General features: G+C 53.5%; 7 protein-coding genes across 7 annotated transcripts; 2 read left to right on the top strand and 5 right to left on the bottom strand.

The window, feature by feature from the left end:
* Positions 1-1,294: 1,294 nt before the first annotated feature.
* BDP55DRAFT_546951 (phosphatidylserine decarboxylase) lies at positions 1,295-4,912 on the bottom strand (the record flags this gene model as incomplete). The annotated part of the gene is made up of 5 exons (XM_060568702.1): positions 1,295-1,504; positions 1,560-2,311; positions 2,369-4,562; positions 4,627-4,671; positions 4,754-4,912. The coding sequence occupies 5 exons, from the start codon at positions 4,910-4,912 to the stop codon at positions 1,295-1,297; spliced, it is 3,360 nt and encodes a 1,119-aa protein (XP_060432435.1).
* A 3,669-nt stretch (positions 4,913-8,581) lies between these two features.
* On the top strand, positions 8,582-9,245 carry BDP55DRAFT_28790 (uncharacterized protein). The gene has a single exon (XM_060566532.1). The coding sequence runs from the start codon at positions 8,693-8,695 to the stop codon at positions 9,068-9,070; it is 378 nt and encodes a 125-aa protein (XP_060432434.1). The 5' UTR covers positions 8,582-8,692; the 3' UTR covers positions 9,071-9,245.
* A 3,174-nt stretch (positions 9,246-12,419) lies between these two features.
* BDP55DRAFT_28776 (uncharacterized protein) lies at positions 12,420-13,738 on the bottom strand. Its single transcript, XM_060566531.1, has 2 exons — positions 13,407-13,738; positions 12,420-13,250 (listed from the first exon to the last, which is right to left on the bottom strand). The coding sequence occupies exons 1-2, from the start codon at positions 13,660-13,662 to the stop codon at positions 12,529-12,531; spliced, it is 978 nt and encodes a 325-aa protein (XP_060432433.1). The 5' UTR covers positions 13,663-13,738; the 3' UTR covers positions 12,420-12,528.
* Positions 13,739-15,213: 1,475 nt separating this feature from the next.
* BDP55DRAFT_726125 (cell wall biogenesis protein Mhp1) lies at positions 15,214-18,752 on the bottom strand (the record flags this gene model as incomplete). Its single annotated transcript, XM_060579100.1, has 2 exons — positions 15,214-16,606; positions 16,657-18,752. The coding sequence occupies 2 exons, from the start codon at positions 18,750-18,752 to the stop codon at positions 15,214-15,216; spliced, it is 3,489 nt and encodes a 1,162-aa protein (XP_060432432.1).
* A 4,343-nt stretch (positions 18,753-23,095) lies between these two features.
* On the bottom strand, positions 23,096-24,683 carry BDP55DRAFT_726124 (ribosomal L18p/L5e family protein; the record flags this gene model as incomplete). Its single annotated transcript, XM_060579099.1, has 3 exons — positions 23,096-23,957; positions 24,043-24,080; positions 24,570-24,683. 3 exons carry the CDS (start codon positions 24,681-24,683, stop codon positions 23,096-23,098), a joined length of 1,014 nt encoding a protein of 337 aa, XP_060432431.1.
* An 80-nt stretch (positions 24,684-24,763) lies between these two features.
* On the top strand, positions 24,764-25,813 carry BDP55DRAFT_629294 (haloacid dehalogenase-like hydrolase; the record flags this gene model as incomplete). Its single annotated transcript, XM_060572003.1, has 2 exons — positions 24,764-24,880; positions 25,007-25,813. 2 exons carry the CDS (start codon positions 24,764-24,766, stop codon positions 25,811-25,813), a joined length of 924 nt encoding a protein of 307 aa, XP_060432430.1.
* Positions 25,814-25,856: 43 nt separating this feature from the next.
* Positions 25,857-26,696, bottom strand: BDP55DRAFT_726122 (methyltransferase; the record flags this gene model as incomplete). Its single annotated transcript, XM_060579098.1, has 1 exon — positions 25,857-26,696. The coding sequence occupies one exon, from the start codon at positions 26,694-26,696 to the stop codon at positions 25,857-25,859; it is 840 nt and encodes a 279-aa protein (XP_060432429.1).
* Between the last annotated feature and the right edge of the window lie 243 nt (positions 26,697-26,939).

Genomic DNA, 26,939 nt, shown 5'->3' with positions numbered 1-26,939 from the left:
CTCCTCACCGACTCGTCGTGGTGGTGCCCCGCCCTCTCTGCTGCTCTGGCTGCCGCTCGCCCAGCTGCACATCACTCTCCCAGCTTCACTCGAGCTCACTCACCTCTTCAACCATTCCGACTCGTTTTCTCCCAGTAAACCGTCCAGCCATCACCCATCACCGTCTCATCACGCACTCTACCCCACTCCACTCCACCAAGACACTTCACCTAGCACACTATGCTCTCATGAAAAAAAGGGGTCAGCCAGCCATACCTCTCTACTGTGGTAAACCAGCATCCCCATGTCGGCACACGGCAACATCGCATGGAACTCCCCCTCCCCCCCCTAATGAGACTGGCTAGTATCATCCTTGGACAAGACACCAGACCAAAGATGAAATCTGAACTTTGAAGAAAAAGGGATGGATAGCTGGGCGATTGAAGAAGAAGAGGGGGGGGGGGGGGGGGAATCAATTAAACCCCCAGTCAAACCACTTGACCTCATCAATGCTAATAATAGGACCGACCCTTCCACATTTTCCATCTTGACTTCATCAATGCCATGAACAACTCCCCTCTCTGTCCTCTCCGCCCCCCCTATTTAGACTCTACACAGTCCGAATTGTTCTAGAAGGAAGATCATGGAATAGTGTCCATCCTTCATCGTTCCCTACGCGACTCGCGGAATACCATCATCTCCGGCGTGACAACCTTTCAGAATTCGGACCATATCGTGGAGACATGCATTCGTCTGGAGCCTCACTGCCGATGGGAACTTTCCCTTTTAGACCTCGACGCGTCAAACCATTGGCCACCACATCACATGGACTTCAGGAACCAGGGGGCCCGTTTTACAGAAAACTGACATGTTGCTGCATTCATTCAAAGCGAGCGAGCGACACTGCTGATCCCCCACCTCGCCAAGCAAGGCCCTCCCCGCACCATAGACTCTCCCCTACTCCCGTTTTCTGTACTCTGTATTTCGTAAAAGTATTGCATCTGATCCAATAATGTGTGTGCTCCCACATCCCGTGCCCTTATGCTCGGTGCCGTTATCGCTGCACTACTGTCGCATTCAACCATGCCGTGTGTCTGTTGAAAGCCACCAACATCGCAGAAGCGAAACAACAAGAAACAAGCTCGACGCGGCTCATGCGAAGAGCGAGAAATCACCCAGCTCCCCAACACCGTTTTGTTGTCTACCTGTTCTTGCTCTTCTATCTTCCAGCCACTGACAGGTACTCGTATTCGGTACCGGTGTCAAGGCGCACATGGCGCCCGAAGCGCTCACACGCAACGCGAAGACGGCGACTCTACATGGCCGAAGCAGCGTGCGTGGTGATGCCGGCACTTGCGTTCGGGGTGTCTTCGCCGCTAGATGACTCTTCACTTCCGAGGCTGCCTCCGATACGGCGTTTGGCGTCCTTCTTCTCGGCATCGGTGACGTCCTTTGCGTCCTTCCGCATGTCGGGACCCCACTGAGGCTGGTCAGGAGCGTGTCCGACAGACATGCCTACACGAACCTACAAACAGTGTTAGCAGCTACTCGCAATACAATAAGGTCGAGTTGTAACTTACCAGAGTCTCAAGGGCTCCATTGGAGTTGTCAGTCAGATCGTCGTCGAACTTCATCTTGCCCGGCTCAAACAGCAATACGATCGTGCTGCCGCCAAATTTGAAGTAGCCGAGTTCATCGGCACGATTGACCTGTGCACCCTCTTTCTGAGTAATCACAGTGCTTCCAACCATCATAGCACCAACGCAGATGACCATGACGCGGCCGTGAGTGGGGCTGTCAATGGGGCAGAGAACTCGTACGTTCTCGCCGTAAACATCGAGAGCGGAACGAATGGCCATGGGGTTCACCGTGTAGTATTCTCCGGCGATCGTCTTTGGCTTGCCCATAACACCATCAACGGGGATATGGAAGCGATGGTAGTCCTGGGGTGCCAAACGGAAGATACCAAGAGCACCGTTCTCGAAGCGCTTCACGTCTTCGGGGTATGCCTCACCAAGCAAACGCTTGATGGAGAACTCGCGGCCCTTGATCCACACCTGGGTCGCCTGGCTCACACTGTTGAAGACAACGCTACGGCAATCGGCGGGAGAGACGACGACGTCAGGACGGTCAGGGGCGGAGCATGGGCGAGCATCGGGCTTCAGAGCTCTGTAGAAGAACTCGTTGAAGTTCTTGAACTCTTCCGTCGCAAGGAGCACTTCAGACATGTCGAGGCGATGGAACTCAATGAACTTGGGGATCTCGGCCTTGGAGGCCGGATCGTCAAACTTTTTGCCCTGCTTGACACTCATGCTCTTGAGCATCTTGCGAACTAAAAGAACATTTGTTAATCAAGCTTCTTATAAACACGTTTGCAGTGGGAACTTACTTCGCTTGGTCTCCATGTTGCTCGACTTCAATCCTTTGTACAGGAGGCGAATGCCCAGTCTGACGTAAACGCTCATCTTTTCCTCGTTGATTTGACCAGTGATTCGATCTTGAACCAGGATGTTTGCAGAGTTAGCTCCAAGCTTGTAACCGCCGTATGAGATCTTCGTAATGACCTTGGAGTACCACTTGCGCTGGGCCTGGCTGGCGGTAACGAAGCCACCCATGACCAGGTTGTTGACTTGTCTCCAATCCTGGCTTGCGCATGTTGCAATGTGAGTAATGATGTCGGTATCCTTGCGTTTGTTCAAGCGCGGCTGGTGGCAAATGGGGCATTCTCTGATTTCGACCACATGCTCCTCGCCGGTACGATCCTCGGCCAAGTCGTCCCTGTCAAGCAGTTCGCCTTCCTCGCCAGGGGTGCTGAGCTCCGGAACGTCAAGAGTTCCATCAGACGAGCTAGATCCCTCTGCTGGTGAACCACTGGGCACGTTGCCGGTGCCTTGAGTAGAGAGCAGATTCTTGACCTTGTCAGCATCGGGCAGCATACCCTTCATTCTGTCTGCGACGCTGAGTTGTGGGCGACTCTTAGCCTCCAACTGATCCTCCAAACATATCACAGCTTCGTCGAATGTAAGGTCCGAAATGTCATCGCCTTGAGCTCTATGGGGGAATCGTTGGAAGAAGCTGTCAATGGTTGACTCGCGCAATGTCGATCCGAGAGTGTCGAGCATCGTAGTCAGCTCAATCTTGCTGATGCGGCCGCTCTCGTCAGTGTCATACTGCTTGAGCATCGATCTCCAGAATTGCTGTCGCAAGGCCGGGTAGGGGACATATTTCGCGCGAATGTAGAGGACCGGGTTGTGCTTGGCCTCCCACTTCTTGGCATCCTTCATCTTCAGAGAGACACTGAAGTCATGGAATTCCGCGTCGTCAGCCTCCAATTCGGCAGTCTGCACACCGGCTCCTGCAAGGGCTTGCTCAGGAGACAGAAACTCCGGGTTCAAACTCGAGACCTGAGCGGGTGGCGTAGGCGTTGTCGTTCCGGTCTGGGTAGTTGTGGACGCACTGCTTGCATTCTTCGACAAGCCAGGCCGCACCTTGCTCAAGCTCTGGGAAGACGACGTACGGGACATTCCGAGCTTCTTGAAGCGGCGCTGTTGAGGGGCGACATACTCATGGGGTTCGGGAACGTCGTATAGACCAGTTTCGGGGTCTGCCTTGGGGGCCTTGTCAATGAGCTCCCTAATAGGTAATGAGCAGTCGGCGATGAAATCGTTTCCAGAGTACTTGTCGTGATCCATCACGGTAAAGGAGAACGAGTACGTTTGCTCGTGGCCCTGTACTTGGAAAATCATTTTTTCGTTGAAGACCGGGTTGAGGTTGTGCCTCACTCGCTTCGTTCGGTACGTCTTCTTGCCGAGTGACGCAACGACGAAAGGATCCATGTCAAATGTAGTCCGGGTGGAGTTGGGCTCAGGAGGTAGATCTGTAATGTTCAAGACTTCGAGATAGATGACTCCCACAACGTCGCTTCCACTATTATTGAATTCGTATGTTTGGTCTCTCCTCTTCTTCTTCAGGCCCTTAATCCTCAGGCGTCGTTTGCGTTTCTCGGCGACTTCGGGTTTGCTGGGATCCTCGTCTTCAGGGGTGTCGTCTTCGATGTCGAGATCGTCATCATCGTCGTCTTCTTGATAAGCGTCGGTCTGATTGCGCGAAAGCGGAGGCGACGGGTTTGTTCCACTGACCCTCATGTTCTGGACCGGTTGGATGAGGGGGGTCATGGTCGGTGTAATCTGTCGGGAGCCTGCTGGCAACTGATTGAGCAAGGCATTGAGCTTCTCCAATATTTGTTCGTGGGAAGCGGCGGTGTTCGACTGGTCGAAAAGGGTGAACTGGAGCATAACCTCGCCAGAGACCACGCTGGTCTTCTTGCCGGGTCTCTTGCTCTTGAGAGGGTACCATTTCGGGGCTTGCTCGATTTGCTCATTGGCGAAGATCTCCTCCAGAGCAAGGTCGAACTCGCCGAGGTAGTCCTTGCCGAAGCGGTCCTTGTCCCAACATATAACATCGAGAAGGAGGCTATGGGTCGAATTGACTGGAAGTTCTTCGATGACGTTCCACTCTGGGTTAAGAGTCTTGGGCACCTCGTGGGTGGTCACTTTGGCGTCGCCGAGTGTCAAAACCAGGTACTAGGAGACTTCATGTTAGACAATTGGAAAGGAAGGGGCGCGCGGGTTGGATTCGATTTCGTACCGGATCGGACGTGCCACGTCTATCTTTTGCGGCAAGGTTTCGAGCCTAATATGCACCAAACGTCAGCAATTGTGTATCTTGATCCAGCCTGGATCTGCGCACGAGCGCCAGAGTGACAATGCAGTACCTTCATAACGACGACCTTCAAGGTCAAGCCATTCTCCTTTGGACTCAGCTCCATCTTGCTGTTGGTGCTGCCGGTGCTGTTGTTTCTCGTAGGACTGCTGCTGCGGCTGTTGCGGAGGGAGGAGCTGGACTTGAGTCGTCCAGGGATGATGCGGACCATGGTGGACGACGGCGGGTCGGGGAGCGGCCCCTAAAAAGAGTTGCGGCAAGCCAAGAAGAGGGTTTGGAGGGCGCAGGGCACACGACGTGTGTGTGAGGGCGACAGGCCAAGAGCAGACACCACTCACGGGCAGAGCGGCCAGATTGGGGGGGCGGGGTGACGTAGGAGACGCAATGCGGAGCGCTGGGAAAGCCTTAGGTCGCGTCAGGTACTTGCGGTACCTTACGTATTTGGCTCCAGCGACTATCCGATTGTCATGAGCCGACAGGCGAGATGTCCGACTTGTTTCTGGGGTGGGCGTACAGAGCAAGGCAGCTCTTCTTTCCCAACCTCTCACACACCTCGGCTTGCTGTTGCTGTTGCTGTTGCTGTTGCTTGTTGGCGCGCCCGAATTGTTGTTGGCAGGCCCCCAGGTGGTAGGTAATGAGTGGAGCGATGGTACTGGTGGTGGCGTGCGGCAAGCAGGCAGAGGCGCGCGCGCTCAGGAGATGAGGTAGCGCAGCTGCAAGTCGTGACAGGGTTTCGGTAGCAGTATGGTTTGCTGGTTGCTGATCCGCGCTTCTCAGCGAGTGTGACGCTGCGCTCTGTCCTTTACAATATGTGCTTCCCTGCCAGTTGGACTGCTCAACGACACAAAACAGCGAAAGGTGGCGTTTACTCGAGATAGCTCTGGACGAATTGGCGATGACTAGCGAGCCACACGTAACAATTGCTGTCGGATGTGGTTGGGGGAGGCCTTTTGGTAGCGTGTCGAGCAGGGGCCTTTGGTTGCTTCGACGTAGAGCTGAAGACCAATTCCGGTTCAGGTTTTTAACCTCGCAGGTTCGGAACCGTCAACGACGCTTGAGATGAAGCCAATGTCAGTATTGGTCGGTGATGGATCTCACGGAGGGAAGAAATGTCTAGTAGGTGAGGAAAGGGGGGAGAGCTGGAAGCCGAGAGCAACGAAGAGAAGAAGAAGAAGAAGAAGAAGGGAGAAAAGAGATGAGGTGGGAGCTTGGGGCCCCCTTGAGGGCTGATGTCTGAATAATAAGAGGCCCGGGGTCGAGAATGGAAAGTTGAGTGAACAAATGTACAGATTTAATTATGTGGCTTCGATGCACATCCAACCTGGCGCCACCGCCATGTGCAACTGGAACGAAGGAGCAAGCTAGGGAGAAGGGCCCGAAAGGAAGAAGCAGGAAAGGTAGGGTATTAGAATGATTTAGACGCTTTTACTTTTTGTTTCCTGTAGAGTAGAGCCTCAAAGGAAAACAGGAAGAAGGTGGAGGAGAGGGTGAGAGACGGAGAGAGAGGGAGGGAGAATGAGAGAAGCAGAAGCAGAGGCGTCGCAGAACTCCACGGCTTAATGCGAGCGGAGGTCGAGGTCGGAGAGGGAGCGAGAGCACTCTGGAGCAGGGGAGAGAGAGAGTGAGAGAGAGAGAGAGAGGAAGAGAGGAGCGGTTACCTATCTTAGCTATGAGAAGGTAAGAAAAGGTACGGATACCTCTGGTTGAATTGTAAGAGACGCGGTGTTCGGGGTACCTTTTTTTTCTTGTTGTTTTTACGTCCGATGTGGCCGTGTAAAAGACAAGATAAAACGTATAGCGAGGGTATTCAGGCCGGGCGGATACTTTGAGAATTGGTGAGATTTTGGTGGTGGAGCAAAGTACCGTCTCGTCTCGTCGTATGTTCTGTTCCAGCGTATTTCGTCCCAGATACGATGAGTTGCGGTAGGTGGCCGTTGGCTGGAAAGTCTGCGGGTGCTTCGGCTCGTGGTGCAATCCCCTAGCGAGCAAAGTGGCCACTGTTTGGGGTGGGTGCGGTGGGTTCACTTGAGGCGTTTGGCGTAGTTTGGGGGTGGGAGGCGGGAACCAGAGCAGGGAACAGAGCTGGAGACAGCACGGAGCTGGAGCTGGAGCTGGAGCTGAAGCTGAGCAGAAACTTGGGTTGAAAACAGCCCAGCCAGACACAGAAACTCTGAGGTGGGAGAGAAGAGAGACGCTTTTGGGCACCTCACACGAGGTAATGGAGATATTAGGTAGGCAAGTAACTTGGGTTACGTATGTATTACTTGGTACCTTGGTCGCTAACAGCTAGACATGGAGATTGTATTCGTTACGCCTAAGCACTGGCATACTCATAGAAGGGCAAAGGTTTAAAAAGTAAGGAAGAAGGATAGATCACAGAAGAAGCCAAGTAGAGTTCGGGAACGAGACCAGACGACACCAAGGGGGGGAGGTCCAGGCCATGTTTTTGTCTTTCGTCTTTTTTCTCTCACCACATCTCAACACCAATCTACATACACCGCACTGGCTGGAAGGTGGTCTCTTCAAGTGCTGTGTATATAACGTAGGCGAAAGCGAGTTTTACCTATGGTCCCGCCTCTACGGTGTACCCAAGCGAGCCATGCACACCTCAAGTTGCAACTCGCATTGGATACGTGAGCGAACATGTGAGTGAGGCATTCATTCCCGGCCCACCCAGTCTGCGACCTGTCAGTGTGGTACATTTCTAGGGTGGATATCATCTCTGCAGTACGTACCCGCCCAGTCTTACATCGGTGTCAGCATGTGTATAGTACTTTGAGTCTGGGTACATCATCCGTCAAGCAATGCAGGAAAGTACTTCAAAAGCAAGCAGACAAGGTACCGCCGTACCGAATTGGAAACACCCAAGGAACGACATCCTCCCGTCTACCTTACCTTAGGTACCTCTCACGTCCCTACTACTCCGTAGGTAAGACGAAGATGTGTTTTTAGACGCCCCTTCCTGAATTCCCTCCTCAATTCCTACAGCAGGTCCAACCACATCAGTTCCATTTCCCTTGTGATATGAAAAGAAACAGAAAAGACCACGTACCCAACTTGCACTTAAGCCTTCCAAGTTGAGATAGAGCAAGAACGCAAACCCACAGCAAGATAAGGTACGGATAAGACAAGCAGGAATGAACGCCAGAATGCTTGGCCCCCACGCTGTGGGCAAGCAAGACAGACACGAAAATGAAGGGCGAGAAACAGCGTAAATTCAACTTGCTTTTCTGCACTTGCTTTTGTTCCATCATGTGCTTGGCCTTTTTGCTGTTTCTCAACTCCGTCGCATTGCATTTTCCATCGCCTCTTCGCCCTTTCGATTTCACCACATGGACCTGACCTTTGGTGTTTTCATCACTCCATCACCCTCGAGAGTAAATGCCTCTCCCTATCGCTTCCGTCCCCTTCATAACCAGCCAGCAGACAGTCGTAGCATCTCGGACTCGCACAATTCCCCGTGCCTGACCATCACTGCGCACCTTATTTGTCCATCCTATCAGACTGTCTCCTCAATTCGATGCAGCTCCCTGCTCTCCCCCCATCTGTCCCCAACGCCCCATCCACAGTAGTCGCTATGCCATCCCGAATCCCGTCTGTCGCTTGTTCTTTTCCCTCATGTTCGTCCGCTTCCCTGTCAATGTCATGCCCTGCTGGGCCCTGGCCTGCTCTCCTCTTCCGCCCCGTCGGTCGCGTGCCTATCCCCTCGGTCGCTTGTCGCCGTATTGGCGACACCCGCGTCTCGTCAACATATCGCGCATCACGATAGACCTCCCAAGTCCAGTTAGCCGGTCCCTCCCTACTCCATACGGTGTACGCTGCGGCTGTACCCCAAGCATTGCCCAGCAGCCTGGATTGCCCCCTCCCTCTTGAATGTTGAACAATTCATCATCATGTCCGATTTCCCGCGTCAATCCGTTCCGAATCTCTACCCAGACGCAGCAGGCCACGAATCTTCAGCCGGGAATGAGACAGGCCCAAGTCCTTGTCCATGTCGATAGCCCCCCAGACAATGCCCCTCCCCCTCCCCAGAATCTCCTCACCTACGGATACGGATACACGCTCATACGCTTCACCCGCGTCTTCCCAACCAAGTCGAATTCCAGCTCGCCCAGCCAGGCAGAGGACTCAACTATCAAATCTCGAGACCTTTCCCGCCGCCCCCCTGAATTGCCGCTCGATCCCAACGGCTGTCACCGGATTCTCCCTTGCTTCCAGCCAATGTAGCCCAACCTTCAAGTTTCACAGCGTGGGCAAATCTGTTAAAATCACTCACCTTCACTGCTATACGATTTTCCATACCTTTCATCCCAAGCTCTATTCTTTATCCGTAGACCAGGTCTGGATGCCTCGTCGTCGGCCTGTTTAGGCCGTTCAATTTATCCTTCTCACTATACCGAAACCCCCTCTTCAAAAGTCCCCCCCGCCTCCGGTCTTTCATACGAACCCCATACGATCTCTCGATATGGTGTAGTTCGTCGATGGCGTGGCCCCCTCTTCCCCTCCATCTCCACGAATCCAGTCTGTCGGCTTGTGCCCCTCGTCGGCTGCAACAGCACCTGCAGCAACCGCACCGTCCAAGTGTGTCCGTAGTACCGCACAACATGGCTACCCGTAACCCTACAGGCGGGTTTTCCATCTTTCCCTTCTGCCGCATCCGTACGACTCAGCTCGGACATAGGTTGCAAGACAGCGGATTTGAGAGTAAGAATTGATGAATGAAAGGCTGGCTCCCTCCATCTCCCTTCCCTCTAAATGCAACATATCGGGAGGCTCTCCGCGCCAAGACCTCATGCTGCGTAAGTCCAGCATGGGAAAGACTTTCAATGTGCCGCCCAAGAGTCTTGGAGAGTCTTGGTCGATCATTCTCCGGTCAAGTGCCAGCGCGAGCCAAGAGAAGCGGCTCGTGCCATCTGAACGTCACCTCAACCTTACAGAGTAGTGCTGCATGGACATTAGGCCCAAGGTTGTGGGTAGAGGGGCTAAGAAACGATGAACTGCCAGCCGTTCCCATCTTGGCACGGGCAAGCCTCGTCATCAAAACACCCACCATCTTTGCCCGGCCCTGGTTTGTTGTTTACTCAACTCCCAATCGCACTCATACGTGGTAGGCTCCCCAGCTTTTCCTAGACGAAAGTTGAACTTCTACCAAGAGTCGTCAGTAAGGTGGGCAGAGACGGATAAGTGATAGTCTTGAAACAGCAGACTGCCAAACCGCCCCGAGAAAAGTCGTTTGCCTGCCAGGAACAAGCCCAATTAATCAAGGTATCTCGGGTAACTTAGGAGTACCTAAAACTACTTAGCACGGAAGGGTTCTGGCCGTCGCCTCCATGTTACAATCGAACTATCCTCAGCCTTCACAGTTTATCCCACTTGTTGTACTTGCTATACATGTACAATCTGAATAAAGAGCAGATTGATTCCGGTGTGAATGTAAGTTTCCTAGACATCTCCTAGTCTCCTGCGTGCTGAGCCCTATACGGCAAAGACCTCCCAAGGTACGGAGTACGGGCAGTGACCTAAAATTGCATAGCGCTAGAACGTGGTTAGTAAAAGCCTGGCCGGGCACGGGCCGTCTTGACGCCCCCCCCCCCCCCCCCCCCCCCCCCCTTCCCCAACGATCCAAGCTTTGCATCGCCAGCTCCTACGCCCACCGTCGTCAACAATCACACTTAGACGGGGCGGCCACGACCAAGTTTCTTCCATTACCTAGCCGATAACCCGTCTTTCTGAGGTCACTTCCGCCAGGCCCAAGATTAATTTAGGTCCAATTCAAATTCAATTCGGCCGAAATCACCCAATCGAATCGAACCAAGGCCAAAAAAACAATAACAGGGCGAGGGCGAGACAAACTAGCTGACACTGGTGAGCGGCTCACCCAGAAGGAACATGTGCGCAGACGAATGAGGCCAGCAGGACATCCAACGATCGGCCGGTCTCTGCAATGCCCCTCGTCAAACTCACCCCCATCTTCGTCAGAATGACTCTCGAGTCTTGACCGCAGGCCCCTTCCCGTTCGATTTGCTTCTTGACTACGGCTCCCCCCTCTTGCTGTTCGCTGACGTTCAGGGCGACGAGGAGAAGAAGCAGAAGCCAGTTCACATTTTTCGCTTCGACACGTCTGCACTCTGCACAGCATTGGTTCCAAGACCCAGGCCTGCAAGCCAAGCCAAGTAAAGTACTCGAGGCCTCCAGCAAAGAGAAGCAAATGATAAAAAACCTAGGACACCTAGGTAATTAATGACCCCGTTCCTCCTGAATCTCCAAGACTTTCCAGCCATGCCCAGCAAACGTAACCACCCACCCACCTCATTCAATTTCAACCCTCCTTCACTCAAGACCCCGTCTTGGCCTTTCGGTGGCTCTCCCCCGGCTTAGCCTTGGGGGAGCTCCATTTATGACGCAGGCTCACTCACCCACTCACCACCAATGCGCCAGTGACTGGAGCACAGGAGCACATCACGGCCTTTTACTCGATCGAGGCGCGCCCCCAGCGGTGGCAGGGCCAAGCCTCGAGCCTTTTTTCGGCCGGATACCCGTCCGCGTGGAGCTAGCTGAGCGCTCCCGAGCACCCCGACTCCGACGACATTGGTCTCCCTTTTTTTTTTTTTTTTTTCCCCACCATATCCTGAATCCTTATAGTGATTAGTCTCCACCGTTGGACTAGTTCACGCTCGGTTTTCTTCCATCCCAAGTGTTTCGACGTTTTCAACGGATACTATGTATGTGCTGAGTGCTCGGCCCGTGGTTGATGATACTATTCACCGATCGATGGCCGTCTAGCCGCCTATGGGGTGGCGCCCTCTTTCGGCGCTCGAGTTGTGGGATAGGTGTAGGTAGGTGGAAGGTCAGGCCAGGCTTGCTGTGGTTTGTTCGCCGTGACTTGTAATGAGGACGCCGTAGGCTTTGAGTTGAGGCTGATTGTCGATAACTGGACGAAGTACATCTCGGTTCGAAGCATGAAGCTGTCCCGCCGTTGGTCTCAAGCCTATCTGACCCCTGGCTGTAACTCATTGTGGCACATGCAACAACTACATTATCGAGGTTCGAGGTTCCTTATATGGCACTCTTCATATGTTTTCATCACGGTGAATATCCTACTTCCCGCTGAGCACATTCTGGTGTCCGAGTCTTCTGGACTTCGCCATCTTCGTATCAACATCGGGTAAGACAATATCTCGATCAAGGAGAATATAGCCTTGTTTCATTACCAAGTACAAAAGTATGATGCTCATCTCCAGATGAGTGAAAACATGTAAAGCCATTGCATCGACCAGACAAACACAATGTGGTAAACTGCTAAACGCAAGATTGTTTATACTTGCACCATCCCGTCGTACGGTCTTTGATTTTCCTTAAACATGGAGTCTAGATCTCTTCACTGCTCCTAGGTTTCATGAAGACAAGAGCGGACGGTATAGAAGGGGAATGGCAATGAAACAGAGGTCTGCCTATGAAGGCCGATAATGGAGTTGATCCCTCTATGACTCTCCATCAGCTTTACCAAGACGGTGTTTCGCATGAGACACACACTTTGACGGCGGCGTTGTTCGGATCTCCTATACTGAAGACTCTCTTGTTCTCATCTCACTATTCAAGCAAACGATAATCCCATATAGAGTATCTCAGTATTTGATCGGAAAGCATCGCAACCCATTCCAGGGTTGCAACGTATCCATCACCCGGGTATCAAACTCTACAGCTATAGGTATCCGGCCTTTCATTCAGCCAAGACCGAACAATCCAAGCCCTGGTCCTCACGCCAGGCCATATCCTGCTATCCCATCCTCCGCAAAAGGGGCGAAAGCAAACAACCCAACCCAAACCTCACAACCCCATCCTCCTTACCAGTCCCCTCCTCCTCCTCCTCTTCCCGCCCATCAACTTCACACTCTCCGCCCAATCCCCCGTCCCATTCCCCGGATCCGCATCCCTCGCCTCCCTCTCACAAACACTCCCCGCCCTAGCCTTCCCATTCGGCCCATCAACAGCCTCAAACTCCCTCTTGCTCTTCAACCCCGTAACCATAGCCTTGGCCGCCTCCTCCAGCCACCCATTCACAAAATCCCCATGAAGACACCGACTCCCGCCACACGCAAGCTCAATAGGCGGATCCCCACCCTTCCACCCCTCCGGCACCGCCTTTTTCGTATCATACCGAATACTAAACCGCAACTGCGGCATCCTCTTCATCCCCGCCGCACACGTCCCGCTCTTCTTATCAGAGTAGGCGGATCGGAGCGTCGTCTCGTCAACGCAGTCCGGGAACCACAACACGGCCTGCAACGAAGTCGAGCACGTCTCCTGCGGGAACTGCGCGTGGTCTTTCCCGCCCGCGTCGAACGCCTGGTTCTGGCAGAGCCAGGTCACGTCGGCGCCGGGGACCAGGTCCGCTTCGGTGGCGGCCTTGGAGTTGCCCGCTACCACGGAAAAGTCGGGCGGGATGGGCACCTCGGCCGGGTCCTTGTCAAAGTTGTAGTAGGCTACAAAGGAGACTGGCTCGATGGGTGTTCGGGTTTCGCCTTGGACGTGGTAGAGGGTCGGGATCCCTAGATCGCTTTGATGTAAGCTGGTGATTTCTTTGACCATGCTTCAACTTGGTCTTTAGACGATACCAGAAGAGGGGATTTCCAATCACAATGCTGCCAGATATGCATACATGCCAGGAAAGACTGGAGGAGAAAAGTAAGAAAAGAGATGCTCACAATAAACAGAAAAATCATTCGGATTCTGCGCCGTAGAACACCCCTTTTGCAACTCGGCCGTCGAGCTCATATTCACCTTGACCGCGTCGCTGCCAAAGAAGCTGTGCATGTGGCTCTTGTACTGGCCCGGAATGACGATAGGGTCGATATTCTTGCGCATGAAGAAGTCGACTTTGGTGTTTGTAAAGGCTGCTGCCGGGCCTGCTGCTGCTGCTGCCGCTGCTAGGAGCAGGGCGATTCTGTCTGATGACTTCATTTGGGTTGTCTGTGTTCAAGCGAGTGTGGTCTTTAAAGAAAGAGAGTGAGATGAGGGAAATGAACAGGTTAGAAATGAATGACAGTCTTCCACCTTTCGCTTCTTCTTCTTCTTCTTCTTCTTCTTCTTCTTCTTCTTCTTCTTCTTCTTCTTCTTCTTCTGCTGCTGGAAAATGAACAGACCTGCCGCGCTGTGTATACCGACGAGGACCGAATGGCGCGGAAACGACAAACAGGAGCAAATCAGACGAACTGCAAGCAGGGCGGCCACATCCTCCTTTAAACCTCGAGTCTAATCCCCTTTCTCTACCCGTTTACCTTTGGATGACCATGCAAGACTTTTAACAATAAAAGGCTCTCCAAACTCTACGGATTACGACAGACATCCCCGGTCCTGACAGGAAAACACAGCGAGAGAATGGATGGGTGGGTAGATGGGTGCATGTTACCGGCGGCCTTGGCATTGTTTTAACCATATCCCCGGGCCCTCCCCCCTTCCAACTCTACCATCTACTCCGTACCCCCACGAAAGTTAAGTTTAATGTACATCAGATGCGCTCCCGTCGCTGTTAGATTTAAACATTTCTTGGCCTTTAATCTGTGGAAATCCGTCAGAGTAACTGAACAAGTCTGACGGACACTCCATGTAGGCGAGAGTCCGATCCGATTCCCAGTACCACCACACCCCCTGGACTCTGTTGATCCTTCACTTGGCGCATAGATCAGACCAAAGTCTAGAAACCCACCACATGGGGCGGAGAAATTGTGGCATCTTCAATCTGAGTAAAATGACTAGAGACAGGTCGGATTCGGTTTGAACAAGTCACTCGACTTGTGTAATGGTTCGTTGCAGTGGTGAACGGTAGATCACCGACGTTAAAGTCGACCTGAGCCCGTGTATAAGGAAGGGCCCGAGTGGCGTTCAAGACTCATGAGCTCATCGATGATAACCTAATACTTGTGACCTTTACCTTCCTCTTCTTCGGACAAGTCAGCGCTGTCTGACTCTGGCGATAATCAGCCTGCCTTTCGACAAGCGCAAACACCACTTGAAGTGTACTCAAGTGTACTAGGTGGCTCTGAAGCTTCATTTCAACACATTTCATAGTAAGTGTGACTTCAGAATATACATTTGAGCACGTCAGACCCGGCGGCCTTCTCGCCCCAAGGAGGGCGAGGAAAAGGGGTCATTTCTTTAGAATGCTGTTGTACACTAGTACAGGTTTCAGTAGCGACTGTCCGTTTTGGCTGCTTTCCTCCTCGACTCCGATGAACTCCTCTGTCCCGGTCGCTGAAGATGAATCCATCCACATCCCCAAACAACCGACCGTAGAAAGCGAACCTGATCCCCTGGGTGTCTTTGAAGACGCAGAGCAAAACTTGTTTTTTTTTGTGAATGCCGAACTCCCTTCTCGCGTTACGTCTTTGCTTGCTTCTCATCGTCTCAAAAAGTCCCCAATCCAACATTTCATGTCGCGCAAATTACGAGTACAAGAGGCGGCGAATATGCCGCCGTATTATGCCAAGATGGCAAGGCGTAGGAGACAGAAGCTCAGTCCTCAATGGCGTTCTCATCGGCTGGCTTTGCTGGGCTGGTCATGCCTGCCTTGACGTTGCCACGGGCCTTTTCCTGACTCTCAACGAAGCGATCCCAGTGCATGGGATCAAGTGCCCGGAGTCCCTCTCGGACTTGATCGCGATCCTCGTTGAAGACGCGCATGATGCCCTTTTGTTCAACCTTTTGGGTCAAATCAGGGTCGTCGATCTCTTCAATCATCTGGTGAAGCATGGCAGTGTGCTTGGGGTCGAGACCGACTTCGAGTACACCGCTAAGCAGGCCATAGTACTCGGGCTTGATGATTCCAGAACGAATCTTGTGACCGGCCCTGTGCATTCTACCCTCCTCTTCGGCGAGTGCTTTCGAGGTGTGCGACAGCGTCGAATTCGTGCGCGGCAGACCAGGCCGAACCGACAAGCCGGTCTCGTCCTCGACATCGGATGGAATGCTGTGCTGATCAGGATCTTCTGTCGAGGAGAGTGATGTACCGAGTTGATCACTCTGACTGGGCAGGGTGGTCTCCGATGCCTCATCCGTGGACACACGGGTTTCAGGAAACTCATCTTCGAACCGTTTGATGATGTTGGCAAGGGTGACGTCGAGGAACATCAACTTGCGCAAGTTGTGCTCATCTTCCTGCGGGTTGACTCTAGCCTTGGACAGTGCAGGCTGCAGCCGCTGGCGAATCTTGCGGGCGCTGGCCAGTAAATGCTTCGACATATCCTTTGCCTTTCCAGGAGGCAGCTTTGGTCGCGGGCTAGCAGGTACTGGAACACCATCTTCAAAGTCCCGGATGAACTCGCCAGATTGCCTTCTCGATTCATCTCCCCTGTTCTTGAGACAGCAAGTGAGAGCCTTGACAACACCGGTGCCTCCAATTACATAGTCGTCATCCGGCGCAGACTCGTTGTCCGAGTCTTCTCTGAGAACGTCGTGGCCGACGAGGTGTGCGAGCACATCGGGGTAAGGTGGGATTGGGCCGCCTGGCAACGAGTCCCCGGACTCGGCTAGGACTGTTGAAATGACCGCGCTTATGTCGCCAATGGGGAAGCGCTCCATGTTCCGCAAGCAATAGGCGACGACTTGCTTGGCCAAGGCCTTGACGACCTCGCCGGACTTGTCGCTCGGTACATCGATGTCGACACACACGATAGTCTTGGAGACACGGGTGGCAGCCAGGAAAGATGCATAGAGTGCACAAGCTTCCTCCTGAGCATCCTCAGTTTTAGCGTCTGCAAGTTTGACCAGTTCTGGGTTCTCTAGGAAACTGATATGAGCAAGCATTTTAGCCTCGGGGAGAATTTCGGCGAGCGCAATGGATTGCTCAGAGGTCATAGCGACATCGGCAAGGTGAACACGTCGCAGCCCTTGTAGCTTTGGAAGATACCTAGATGTTGTCAGCTTCTTAGTCTTAGGGTGTGACTTGGTGTGACTTACTTGCGCAAGAGACCAATGGCGCTGGGATCCGATTTGCACAGATCCCGGTTGTGAGAAAGGTCGATGAAGCGGAAATCTTTGAGTTGAGCAAGTGCAGGGAAAATTTTACACAGCGAGCCAGGCTTCAAGTTGCACTCAGCCAGACTGAGCGCCCACAAAGAGTCCTTTTCTGAGATCGCATTGGCAATGATGTCAGTATGGTCTCGAAGATCGTTGCCGCCCAGGTCAAGGCCTTCGCATCCGCTTGTGGACAGATATCTGGCAACATGCCTGAGCCCCTTTTCATCAATGTTGTTGTGAGCAAGACCAAGTCGCTTTACACCACACTGAATGATACCGTCTATTACGACGCCAAGGTCGTTTGAGTTGAGGTTAGTCTCTCCGAGGTTGAGTAATTCCAACGTAGAACCCCCTAGTCGTTCGCCAATGGCCTTGGCAAATAGGGTTGCGCAAATGTTCTGAGGTTGCTCGTCATTGGAATGATGTCTGAGCAAGTGATGGCCGTGCCCGTTTCCGTTTTGTGAAGGTTGAGGAGGCCGGGGGAAAGATATCGTCGAGACGTCGAGGAATTTGAGCGTTCGGCAGAGGTAAATGAAGAGGAACATGTGCTTCCAACCCTCGGGCCCAATCTTGTTGTTCTTGAGGACGAGTCGTTCGACAAAGCCGCCCTGCGTAGTGATACCGTCTGCTTTAGTTTGCTTCCGCCTCTTTGAATCAGGCTTCTTTGCAGCTAGGAGACCTGCCAATATCACCCTGATGCCTTCGTCAGTCAGGCCGCAATTCTCCAAGATGACCTCCTTCACTGGCACAACCGCCAAGTAATCGCCCAGAGTGATCAAGTCAGGAAGCTGCATCCAGTAGCCCGTCAAATCCAACTTCTGCACCATTCCTATGTCGGCAGAGCAATTTGAGGGGCTGTTGAGCTGTTCGGTGATCTTCTTGAGAATGGGTGTCTCTCTCAACTGGCAACAACGGCGATATATCCTCACTGGGTTTGTTGTAGGGGACGCTGTCGTCTTGGGTGTCGCGGCTGGTGTACCGTCGCTGGAAGAGTCGCTGTCGTCGACGTGGATTTCCATGGGAATCGTGCCGTTAGCCTCAGCTTGTTTCCGCTTCTTCTCCTTCCTAGCTTTCCTCTCTTCCTCGCTCTTCTTCTTCTTGTCCTTCTTCTTGGTCTCTTTCTCCTTATCCACGGATGCAGCGCTTACGCCGTTCGCGTCACCCTCCTTGGCCTTGGCTGTGTCCGTTCCCTCCGTTTCAGGCTCCTTTGGCACGGTCTCGCCAGTTGTGTGAATGAGGCCATCGCGCTCCTTTTGCTCTTCAAGACTTTTCGGATTCTTCAGTGCCTCGCCCTCTCCCTTCTCCGTCATCTTTTTCGTTTTTGACTTCTCCAGTGGCTTTTTAACGGGCACGTCTGTATCGACGTACTTGGGCATTGGAGCAATTTCGACATCGACGCTGAATGCGACCCTCCGGAGTTTCGCCTGATGCAAGTCCGAAATCTGGCAACGTTCGCGGTTGCGGTCCACATTCAGAATCTTTCGCTCCACCAGGCCATGTGTTCCTCTCGTTCCTTGTCCCAAGACGCCACCTGATGAAGACAGTCGGCGGAAGACTCCCAGAAAGCCGGCCTGGCCGCGTCCGGGAGGTGCCGGGGTGTACGGCTGGTCGCCATCGTTTTTAGCGGCGTGCGCGAGCACGGCATTCTTTGCAGGAGTTACTTTCGGGGGCACTGGGCCGGAGTCCTTTGGCGGAGTGCTTTGTGCTTGCTGGTTTGCCTGGGCAGCCTTGCTGTCTGGTGAAGAGGAAAACTTGGAAGAGATGTTGGAAAACCACGAGTTCCGGCGGGCTGGCGGAGTGCCGTTGGGCCCTGGTGATTTTTCGTTGGATGGACTTCTGCCTAAAGGCGGTCTCGAGACTGGGATAGGTTTTGTGCCTTCTGTCGTCGCTTTTGAAGTGTCTGTTGCGCCGTTGGTGTTGCCGTTGACAGCGGTTTGGCCGGTGGTCGGAGAGGGGAGTGGTGATGACTCTTTAGGTGCGGACGTCGAAGATCGGCGTATGGGTATTGATTTCGGTGGCCTGTCTGTGAGGCGCATTTTGGATTAGCAGGGGGGATGTTTGGGTACTTGGGTGATTGTGAAGATAGTGCGCGATAGAGAGGCAGAGGCAGAGGCAGGAAAGAAGGCGGAGGGACGTGACGGGCTCTTGGATATATCCACAGGCCAGGACCGAGAGGCCCAGAGATCCGGTCAACAATGGCAAGCGCTCGTAGGTCGATTCCGAGCTGCTTATCTGGGTCGACTTGGCTTGGGATGCAGGTGCAGACAGGGCAGCGTTGGCGAGGGCGATATGAGTGGTGAGTGGGTGACTGGGGGTCCAGCGCAACAGCCAACTAGCTGCCCTGGAGAATGAGGTCAGATGGGACGTTTTTGCCTACCTTTCGGAGAGCCGCCGTGGGTCATCCAGCTAACATCTACTCCATGAACCTGCTCCATAACGATTGTCGCAGAGATGCTGTGTAAGGATAGAACACAGGTCGAAGACCAAAGGCACCGCAAACGGGCCTAGGGGAAAAAAAAAAGAGGCACGTCGTCGTCCGGGCAGGTGAGGAGTAGGCGACGACGAGGGGAATGCTTGGCGGAGGAGGAGGGGGAGAAGAAGACAGTGGTGGTTGTCACTTCTTCTTTTTTGGCGCAACAGAAAGGAATGGAAGTGTCGCGCGCCCAGACCGGGCAGAGGGTGAGTTTTTGGTTGATTTCTAAGAGGAGGCGGAAGCGGGAGGTGGAGGGTACTTCGTAGTGTACTCGGAGGTTCGTTGCTTATTAGCCCCGGTCCCTTGGACACCACCTTGGATCCTTCCGGTAAGTCGATTCGGAGCAAGAGCGGACAGCTGGCTCGCTTTCCAATCCGTCCACAGTCCAACTCAGGAAAAGCCGGGTTTGTCTGGCGTGTGAAGGGTGTGCGGTAGGGCGAACGCGGGATGTTGGATGAGAAGGAGGTGGCAGTGGCAGTGGCAGTACGAATACCTAATAGTCGTGGGGTCGTGGTGGTCTTGGGTGATGGCAGGGACCAAGTACTTGGAGCTTTGGAGGACGGGACTCGCGCAGGTTCGGATACCTCACGTCAGGGTCCGGGTCCGGATGGGGAGGGGAGGGGACAGAAGGAGGAGAGGGGACGGCAGGTATTCAAGCTAGCACTGACAGAGAATTAGGAAGCACCTCAGCCATAAAGCTACCTACTTCCAGGTTGATAAGGTAGAGAGAGTCCGTACCTTGCCGTAAGGTTCCTCGAAGGAAAGGCCGGACGTGGCAGCTTTAGCGGGGGGTTCATTAACCTTTTTAGAGGCAACGCATCTCGTCATTGGCAGGAGATGTGCGGCGCCATGGCCCAGGCTGGTTGGATTTTGGAGACATCACTTCACCCAGGGGGCCACCCGGTCTTGGCTGACCCGAGGTACCTAAGCAACTATTGGAGACATAGAGGTCACCAATGTCGTGCTTTCCTCTGCCATTGCTGACTGTTGTCAACTTGTCACCACTTGTTCATCACCAATAGAACAAGATGCTATCATTTCCCGCCCTGGGTTTTCTCATCATCATCCTCGCAATGGAGACCTATGGAAAGAAAGAAAAAGAGGCTTTAACGGCATCCAAACACAAATCCGACCATCCCTGGTGACAATTACCGTCCCTCACCTGCCGTGCTCAAGCATCCTGGCCCGATGGGAAGTCCCGCGTCAACAACCTTCAGACGGACGGACATCTTATGCCGCAAGCTTCCCCGGGACTTGTTTTTCAATGCAGTAATTACTGGACTACCATTTTTTTTTTATTTTTTTTTTGTACAGATACTCCCAACCGCCAATCTTCTCAGGCTTTCTACCTGCCTTAGTATTCCCGTCTTCCCGGCTCGCTCCATCCCGACCCCAGGGCCCAAACTACCTACCCTTTCGTGGGCACTGCGGACTTTGGAGATCAGATCCCCGGGTAATAACCTCGGCCCGCCATGTTGAGACGAGCAGCACGGCAGCTGGGTTGAGATAGGACATCTGTTGCGGAAACATCACACACGTCCACTCGACTGTTACTGCGTAAGGTACGGATACTGCGCCTGTCCGTGCCTCCTCACCGCACACAGCAGCGACCTGACACGGCCAGCCGCCAGAGGCACCGGTATCGCGGTATTCGTGCTCCGTGGATAGCACATACGCAGTAGCTTGGCTCCAGGACCCATGTACTCCGTACTTGTAGGGGACCTCCGCCGCCCGCCCTACAGTCAGCAGATGGCCAGTGGATTGGTTCAACTCTGCTCTGGTTGGATGCCACTGCCGGCCCTCTCCACTCGTCAGCGGGGATCATGAACGTCAGGAAAGCGAGAGAGCGACCTGGAACTCTCACAGACTCTCCGTCAGTCAGTCTCTCGAGACTTGCCGGTCCCCCCTCCTGTGTGTTGCTAACTTGCCCCAGCTGATTTCCCTCGAATTCGGCGCCAATGGCCTGGCATCCACGACACGGCGACAGTGACACCACACACACACACACACACATACACACACACACACACACACAGCCTTCTTCACTCTCCATTCGCAAGCGGACGAACAGCCCTGCATCTTTCTGCAACCTGCCACTAGAACCGCACACTACTGCAGAGTCACAGGAGGACGTGGGCTGGACGCAGATGGGGGCGGGCTCTTATTAATCGCGCGCCTCTCAAGCACTGGACTGACCACACAGCTCACCATTGGGGCGGCGGGCCTGCCAAGTCATTGACATTTAGACACACTGGGCTCTACGGATACACTTCCAGTCAGACAAAGTTCACACTTGCCTGTTGCAGCCCGTAACCTTCACATTTGGAAGCCTCGCCCCATTGTACACTACCGCGTACGGCGGTGTCTATTCAGGGTCCACACTGTCCTTTCATCTTGCATTAATTCGGAAGAAAATGGACCACGAGTCGGCCGGCACAATTACACAAGACGGGCCACTGTCAACCAAGAAGTGACCGGCTGACCGCCCCCATAAGCATCGCGAGATCACGGGGCCCTCACTCAACGGAGCTGCCGTTGGGGGGCTCCCCTGCTTAACATTCAGCGGTGTCCCCTCGCCTAAAAGGGGCAGACAAACGGACACCGCTACAAGACCAGGGACTCTCACTCATCCACTTCATGAATGGAACCCTGCGCGGCGGCAACCAGCACGGTTGTGGGCTCTTGTCTCCTTCTGCAGCATTGTGCCGCGTTCCCCAGCATACCATTCCCTTTTTCACTGGATGAGATGATGTGCTTCGGGCCTGGAACTCTGGCTGGGATTTCCGCCTTTCGCGACCCTACCATCCCGCCGCTATGCCCTCCGTTCATCCCGTAATTCCCGCGCGCGACGTGACGAAATGCGACTCTCGGCTCATGTCTCTCTCATCGACGGCTCCTGAACCCACGTCGACTTTCTCGAATTGACGCGCACCTGCAGCGTCTCCTCTCAGATACCTTGTTAATTATCAAAAGTTGGATCGCATGGTGTCTCCTCAATTTCATCTAGACAGTACCTATGTCGCCATACAAAGTTTTCGGACGCTTTGTGGGACTAAACGGGAATCGACCCATCTCTGCCTCGCAGTACCTAGCTGCATACTTACCTAGTCAAGGGGAAATAAAAGCGAGGAGACTATAACCATCTCAGATTCAGTATCTCTCAGTATACCCTGTACCCGTACCGACATCATCGCCAGATGTATGAAGCGATGGTGTCTTACGCCATCCCGAAACCCTCCGCAGGTCCAGCAATCTGCAGATGCCATCATCTCTTGATTCTCGTAAGAGATCGTCACTTTTCCCCAATGCCGTCTGGCATGATCTGATATCATTGGTGCTCCTATGCGGGGTCTCATGCCCTCCTTTTTTTGCCTCACCACCCACCACCCGCCACACACGTCTGCCAGTCTGCGTCACCCTGCGGCCGACAGGTCCATCGCCTGTCACAGAGCGCATCGAGTCCAACTAGCGAGCGATCAAGCATTTCAATCGTGCCGCCGAGACGCGAGACAGCACCGCGTAACAGTAGCGCCGTCTACCGCGCATTTGATTGTTTGATAGGAGGTAGGTAGACCTGCATCACCGTGATAGATGATTGCAGAGACGGGTAGCTGCGCTTATTGAGGGTGTCTAGGGTAGTGTCACGTCTCACGTGCCTTCGCTCGGACTACATTCAATGGATGGTCAACAACTTTTGACGTCTGGCATTTGGGATATTCTTATTGAATTCTTTAGGAGTTTTTTCCTTTCTCCCGTGACCATCATAATCCTCCTTCCGGATTTTGTTTGCCTTGATTAACGCCCGAAGAAAGTGTCATGCCATAACGTCAAATGCCTGCCCAGATGCCAAACCCCCCATCACGAATGAATTAAACCGCTTTTGCTTAGTACAGAAAGAGGAAAAATTTACTCGGCACGGTACGCAGCGATGCGCTCCTTGACCTTCTGCTCCTTCTCCTCCTTTGTGAGGCGCTTGGTCTTGTACTTCTTGGACTCGGCCTTCCACTCCTCCTTGGTCTTCTTGTTCTCGGACTCCTCCTTCTTCCAGGGGTCCTCGCGGATGGCGGCGTGGGCCTCGGTGTAGAGCTCCTCGAGACCGTCGGCCTCGACGTCGTCGTCAATGTACTGCTGGAACTGGGACTTGTAGCGCTCCTCATCGTCGTCGGCGAGGGTCTCCATGTACTCGGCGACGTGCTGGCCGAAGATGTAGTTCTTGAGGGTCTCGGCGTCGAGCTCCTTGGACTCCATGTCGTAACCGGGGAAACGCTTCTCGGAGTGGGGGACGAGGATACCACCGTCAGAGGCACCCTTCATGGCACCAAAGACACGGGCACCGGTGGAGGTGCGGTGGAGACCGACGTCGAGGTTGGCCTTGAAGGGGCGGCGCTCGCCGTCATCGGTCTCAGCGGCCTCGGTGAGGGTGAACTCACCGTCGGCCTCCTCGACACCGGTGAAGGTCTTGTCGAGGCCGAGCTTGGAGAGGGCGCGGCGGGCGATCAGGAGACCGGTGGCGTAGGCGGCGGCCCAGTTGGTGAGACCGTGGGTGATGCCGTAGGCGGGGAGCTCGTGGGCGTAGGCGGCGACGAAGACCTTGTCGCCGGTGAGCTCCGAGGTGACGATTTGCATGATGATGTCCCGGTTGGTGAAGCGGACCACAAGACGGTACTTGGGGGCACCGTACTTGTTCTTGGCCTGGGTGATCAGGCGCTTGCGGGCATAGTAGTCGGTCTTTCCGGATCTTCTACGCTTGTACTTGGTCTGGAAGCGACTGGAGTGGGAATGATGGTCAGCAAACTCTAGATCACGGAAAGAAAAACCAGGATCGAAATTCAAAAGGTGCGATTGGCACTTACCTGTAGTACGCGCTGTTCTTCACCAACTTGTGGAAAGGCTGTGTACGAAAAGATAGCGAGTCAGCAATTTGCGCTTCAGATATGGCCTGTTGACCCGAAGCATCTTGCGTTGACTCTCAATCCCAAGAGACATTTCTGTCTGCTACTGGGGGCCATTTCTTTTTTTCGCCATTGCTGGCTTAAAGAAGAGTTTTGGTGTCGCAATTTGTCATTCGGCCATTTTTCAGGCTGTTGACGAGCTGATGGTGATGTATCAACTTACCATCTTGACGGTATATGAGCGGGCGGTCGGCTCAAATTTGTCGATGTGGGTGGTTGTCGAAAGGGGTTGTCAAGAGAAAAAAAGTTCCAAGGTGCAACTTCGTGATAATATTCCTCTGTGGGTTTTGGGGCAGCCCTAGAATGTGTGGCCCCACCCTCCCTTCTCGATTGTCACTCCCAAAACAGGTCGGGGACGAGTCACGTGGAGATTGAACTTTGGCCGGGGACGAGCTGGTCTGTGCAAAGAAGCCAAAGCTCTTGCTTACCTCATCTTGAGTGCCCGATTGACGGATTCCCTTCTCAACTTTGTCAATGCTCTGGGCCGAGGTCCACTGGCACAATCCGCACCGAGGTGGGGGCTTTCCCCAGGTTTCGGTCATTGCTGGTCTCCACGACTTTCAAAGCTGGGTTTACTACAAGTACCCTTTGAATATTGTAGATTTGCCCGTTTCTCGGAGCCATGCAGTCCTTGGAAGAGTCCGACAATTTCTTGATTGACCACATTCTCGAGGCTGTGGGCGATATGGCAGACTCCAAGCAGCCCAAGGTGCTTTTGTTCGATATTGGTGGTGTTTGTGTAAGTAGCTCCCTGTGAATTATGTCACTGTTCGCTGCCCATTGCGCCTCCTGCCCGTCAGCGTATGGTTCTACATCTTGCGTGCCCCATCATCACAAATGCCGGCCATTATACTGACTTAATAAGGTCGTATCACCATTCCAATCCATCCTAGATTACGAGCTCAGTCTCGGTATTCCGCCAGGATGGGTAAACTACTCTATCTCAAAGACGAGTCCCACCGGCTTCTGGCACCGCCTTGAGACGGGCTCAATACCCATGGACCAGGCCTTCTTCGAGGGCTTCACCAAGGACCTTCACGATCAAAGCCGCTGGGAGGCATTCTACGCCGCTCAAAAGGCAAAGAACCCATCTCTCCCACAGGAGACGCCGGCCTTACCTACCGTCGACGCCAAATACCTCTTCAACACCATGATGACCAACTCAATTCCCCCAGACCCGTGGATGTACCCGGCACTGAAGAAGCTCAAGGCCAGTGGGAAGTATATTCTCGCCGCGCTGAGCAACACTGTCATCTTCCCCGAGGGCCACAAGCTGCACAGGAAGGACTTCATGGACGACCCGGTTCGCAGCTTATTCGATGTGTTTGTCTCTTCTGCACATGCTGGTTTGAGGAAGCCGGATCCGAAAATGTACCAACTTGCGCTGGACAGGCTGAATGAGTATGCCGCCCAAAATGCGAATTCTGAAAGAGGTCAGGCCCTCAAGTGGAGCGAGGGTATCAAGCCACAGGACATTGTGTTCCTAGACGACATTGGTGAGAACCTAAAGGAGGCTAAGAAACAAGGTTTCAACACTGTCAAGGTCCATCTGGGACGGGCCTACGAGGCCGTAGAAGAACTAGAAAAAGTCACTGGACTGGCATTAGAGGGCGACCACCCAAAGGTCCCAGTGAAGCCGAATCTGAAGGGCAGTGGTAGAGCGAAATTGTAGAGTCAGACGCGTAAGGGAGGGTATTCTTATTAGATGATCGTGCCTAGGTTCTCCGAGCTACATAGATATAAAGGGCATCCACGTTGGTGACTTGGCCATCAACGGCAGCCTTTTCCCATTCCTCATGAAATAGAGCCCTAGCCTGGTCCCTGAACTCCTCCGTCGGCAGACTGGTGACCAACGTCGTGCTGGTGACATGCTCAAACTGCTCGTCAATCTGGTCCACGCCATAGGATTTGTTGCCCTGACCAGAGATGTTGTGCATTAGCTCGATCCTATCCACCATGTACCCAGCGCTCTCGAGAATCTTTGTGAAGGAGTTCTTGTCCGTGATCCAGGACCTGTTGCTGGGAAATCTCGACCGCAGGCGCTTGGCCGCCTTCTCAAGAATGAGGCCGATCTTGAAGTTGTCCTCGTGCGTGATGTCTATGACCACCCTGCCTCCCGGCTTGAGAAAGTTGCGCCACTTCGCAACGACATCTTCTGGATCCTCAAAGAGAACAAAGGCACTGGAGCACAAGATAGCATCGAAACTCTGACCCTCGAGCTCCGGCAACGTCTCCAATTTCGTGGCATCGTGAAGGAACAGACGAATGTTTGCACTGGGCTTGAGGCGCTCTTGCTTCTCCCTTGCTTTGTTGAGCATGGCTTCGGTGACGTCGAGGCCGATGATCTCGCCCGTTGCGCCTACCTGGTCGGCAGCGGTGAAGACTTCTAGGCCAGTGCCACAAGCCAGGATCAAGATGCGTTCTCCGGGTTGTACGTCGGCGACGGCCATGAATCGCTTAGTCCATTCGGGATGGAACGAGTTCTCATAGTTGTCTGCTCGCGCGGTGTACATGCGCTGGGACGAGGTTACCTGTGTCTCGGAATCGAAGTCCATGATGATTGATTCTGCCCGGTCAACGTATGTTGATTATTTCAAAATAGACATTCCAAGAGTCATACGACAGGTGCAGAATTGAGGCTTTAGATGATGTGATGTCGGTGGCCAAATGTCCAAAGTTAAGTCCTTAAAGTCCGGGCTTACCTACTCCGTCGGCACTACGATCCGATGATCTGCAATCGGCGCAAATGCTTGTTTCCTCCACGATGCACGAACATGTTGATCAAAGGTGAGTCAGCA

Source organism: Colletotrichum godetiae (assembly GCF_030913485.1).
Source record: "Colletotrichum godetiae strain CBS 193.32 chromosome Unknown BDP55scaffold_10, whole genome shotgun sequence".
Classification (NCBI taxonomy): Eukaryota; Fungi; Ascomycota; class Sordariomycetes; order Glomerellales; family Glomerellaceae; genus Colletotrichum; species Colletotrichum godetiae.
The sequence above is the reverse complement of the archived record's forward strand: the minus strand, read 5'-3'. Positions and strand labels throughout refer to the sequence as shown.

What these genes read in the sequence shown, in the direction of transcription:
- BDP55DRAFT_28776 (XM_060566531.1), bottom strand. Translation starts at nt 13,662, where the DNA reads ATGAAGTCATCAGACAGAATCGCCCTGCTCCTAGCAGCGGCAGCAGCA. An exon ending in GAATGATTTTTCTGTTTATT is followed by an intron (nt 13,251 to 13,406) that starts GTGAGCATCTCT and finishes AAAGCGATCTAG; the next exon opens with GGATCCCGACCCTCTACCAC.
- BDP55DRAFT_28790 (XM_060566532.1), top strand. Translation starts at nt 8,693, where the DNA reads ATGTCGATAGCCCCCCAGACAATGCCCCTCCCCCTCCCCAGAATCTCC.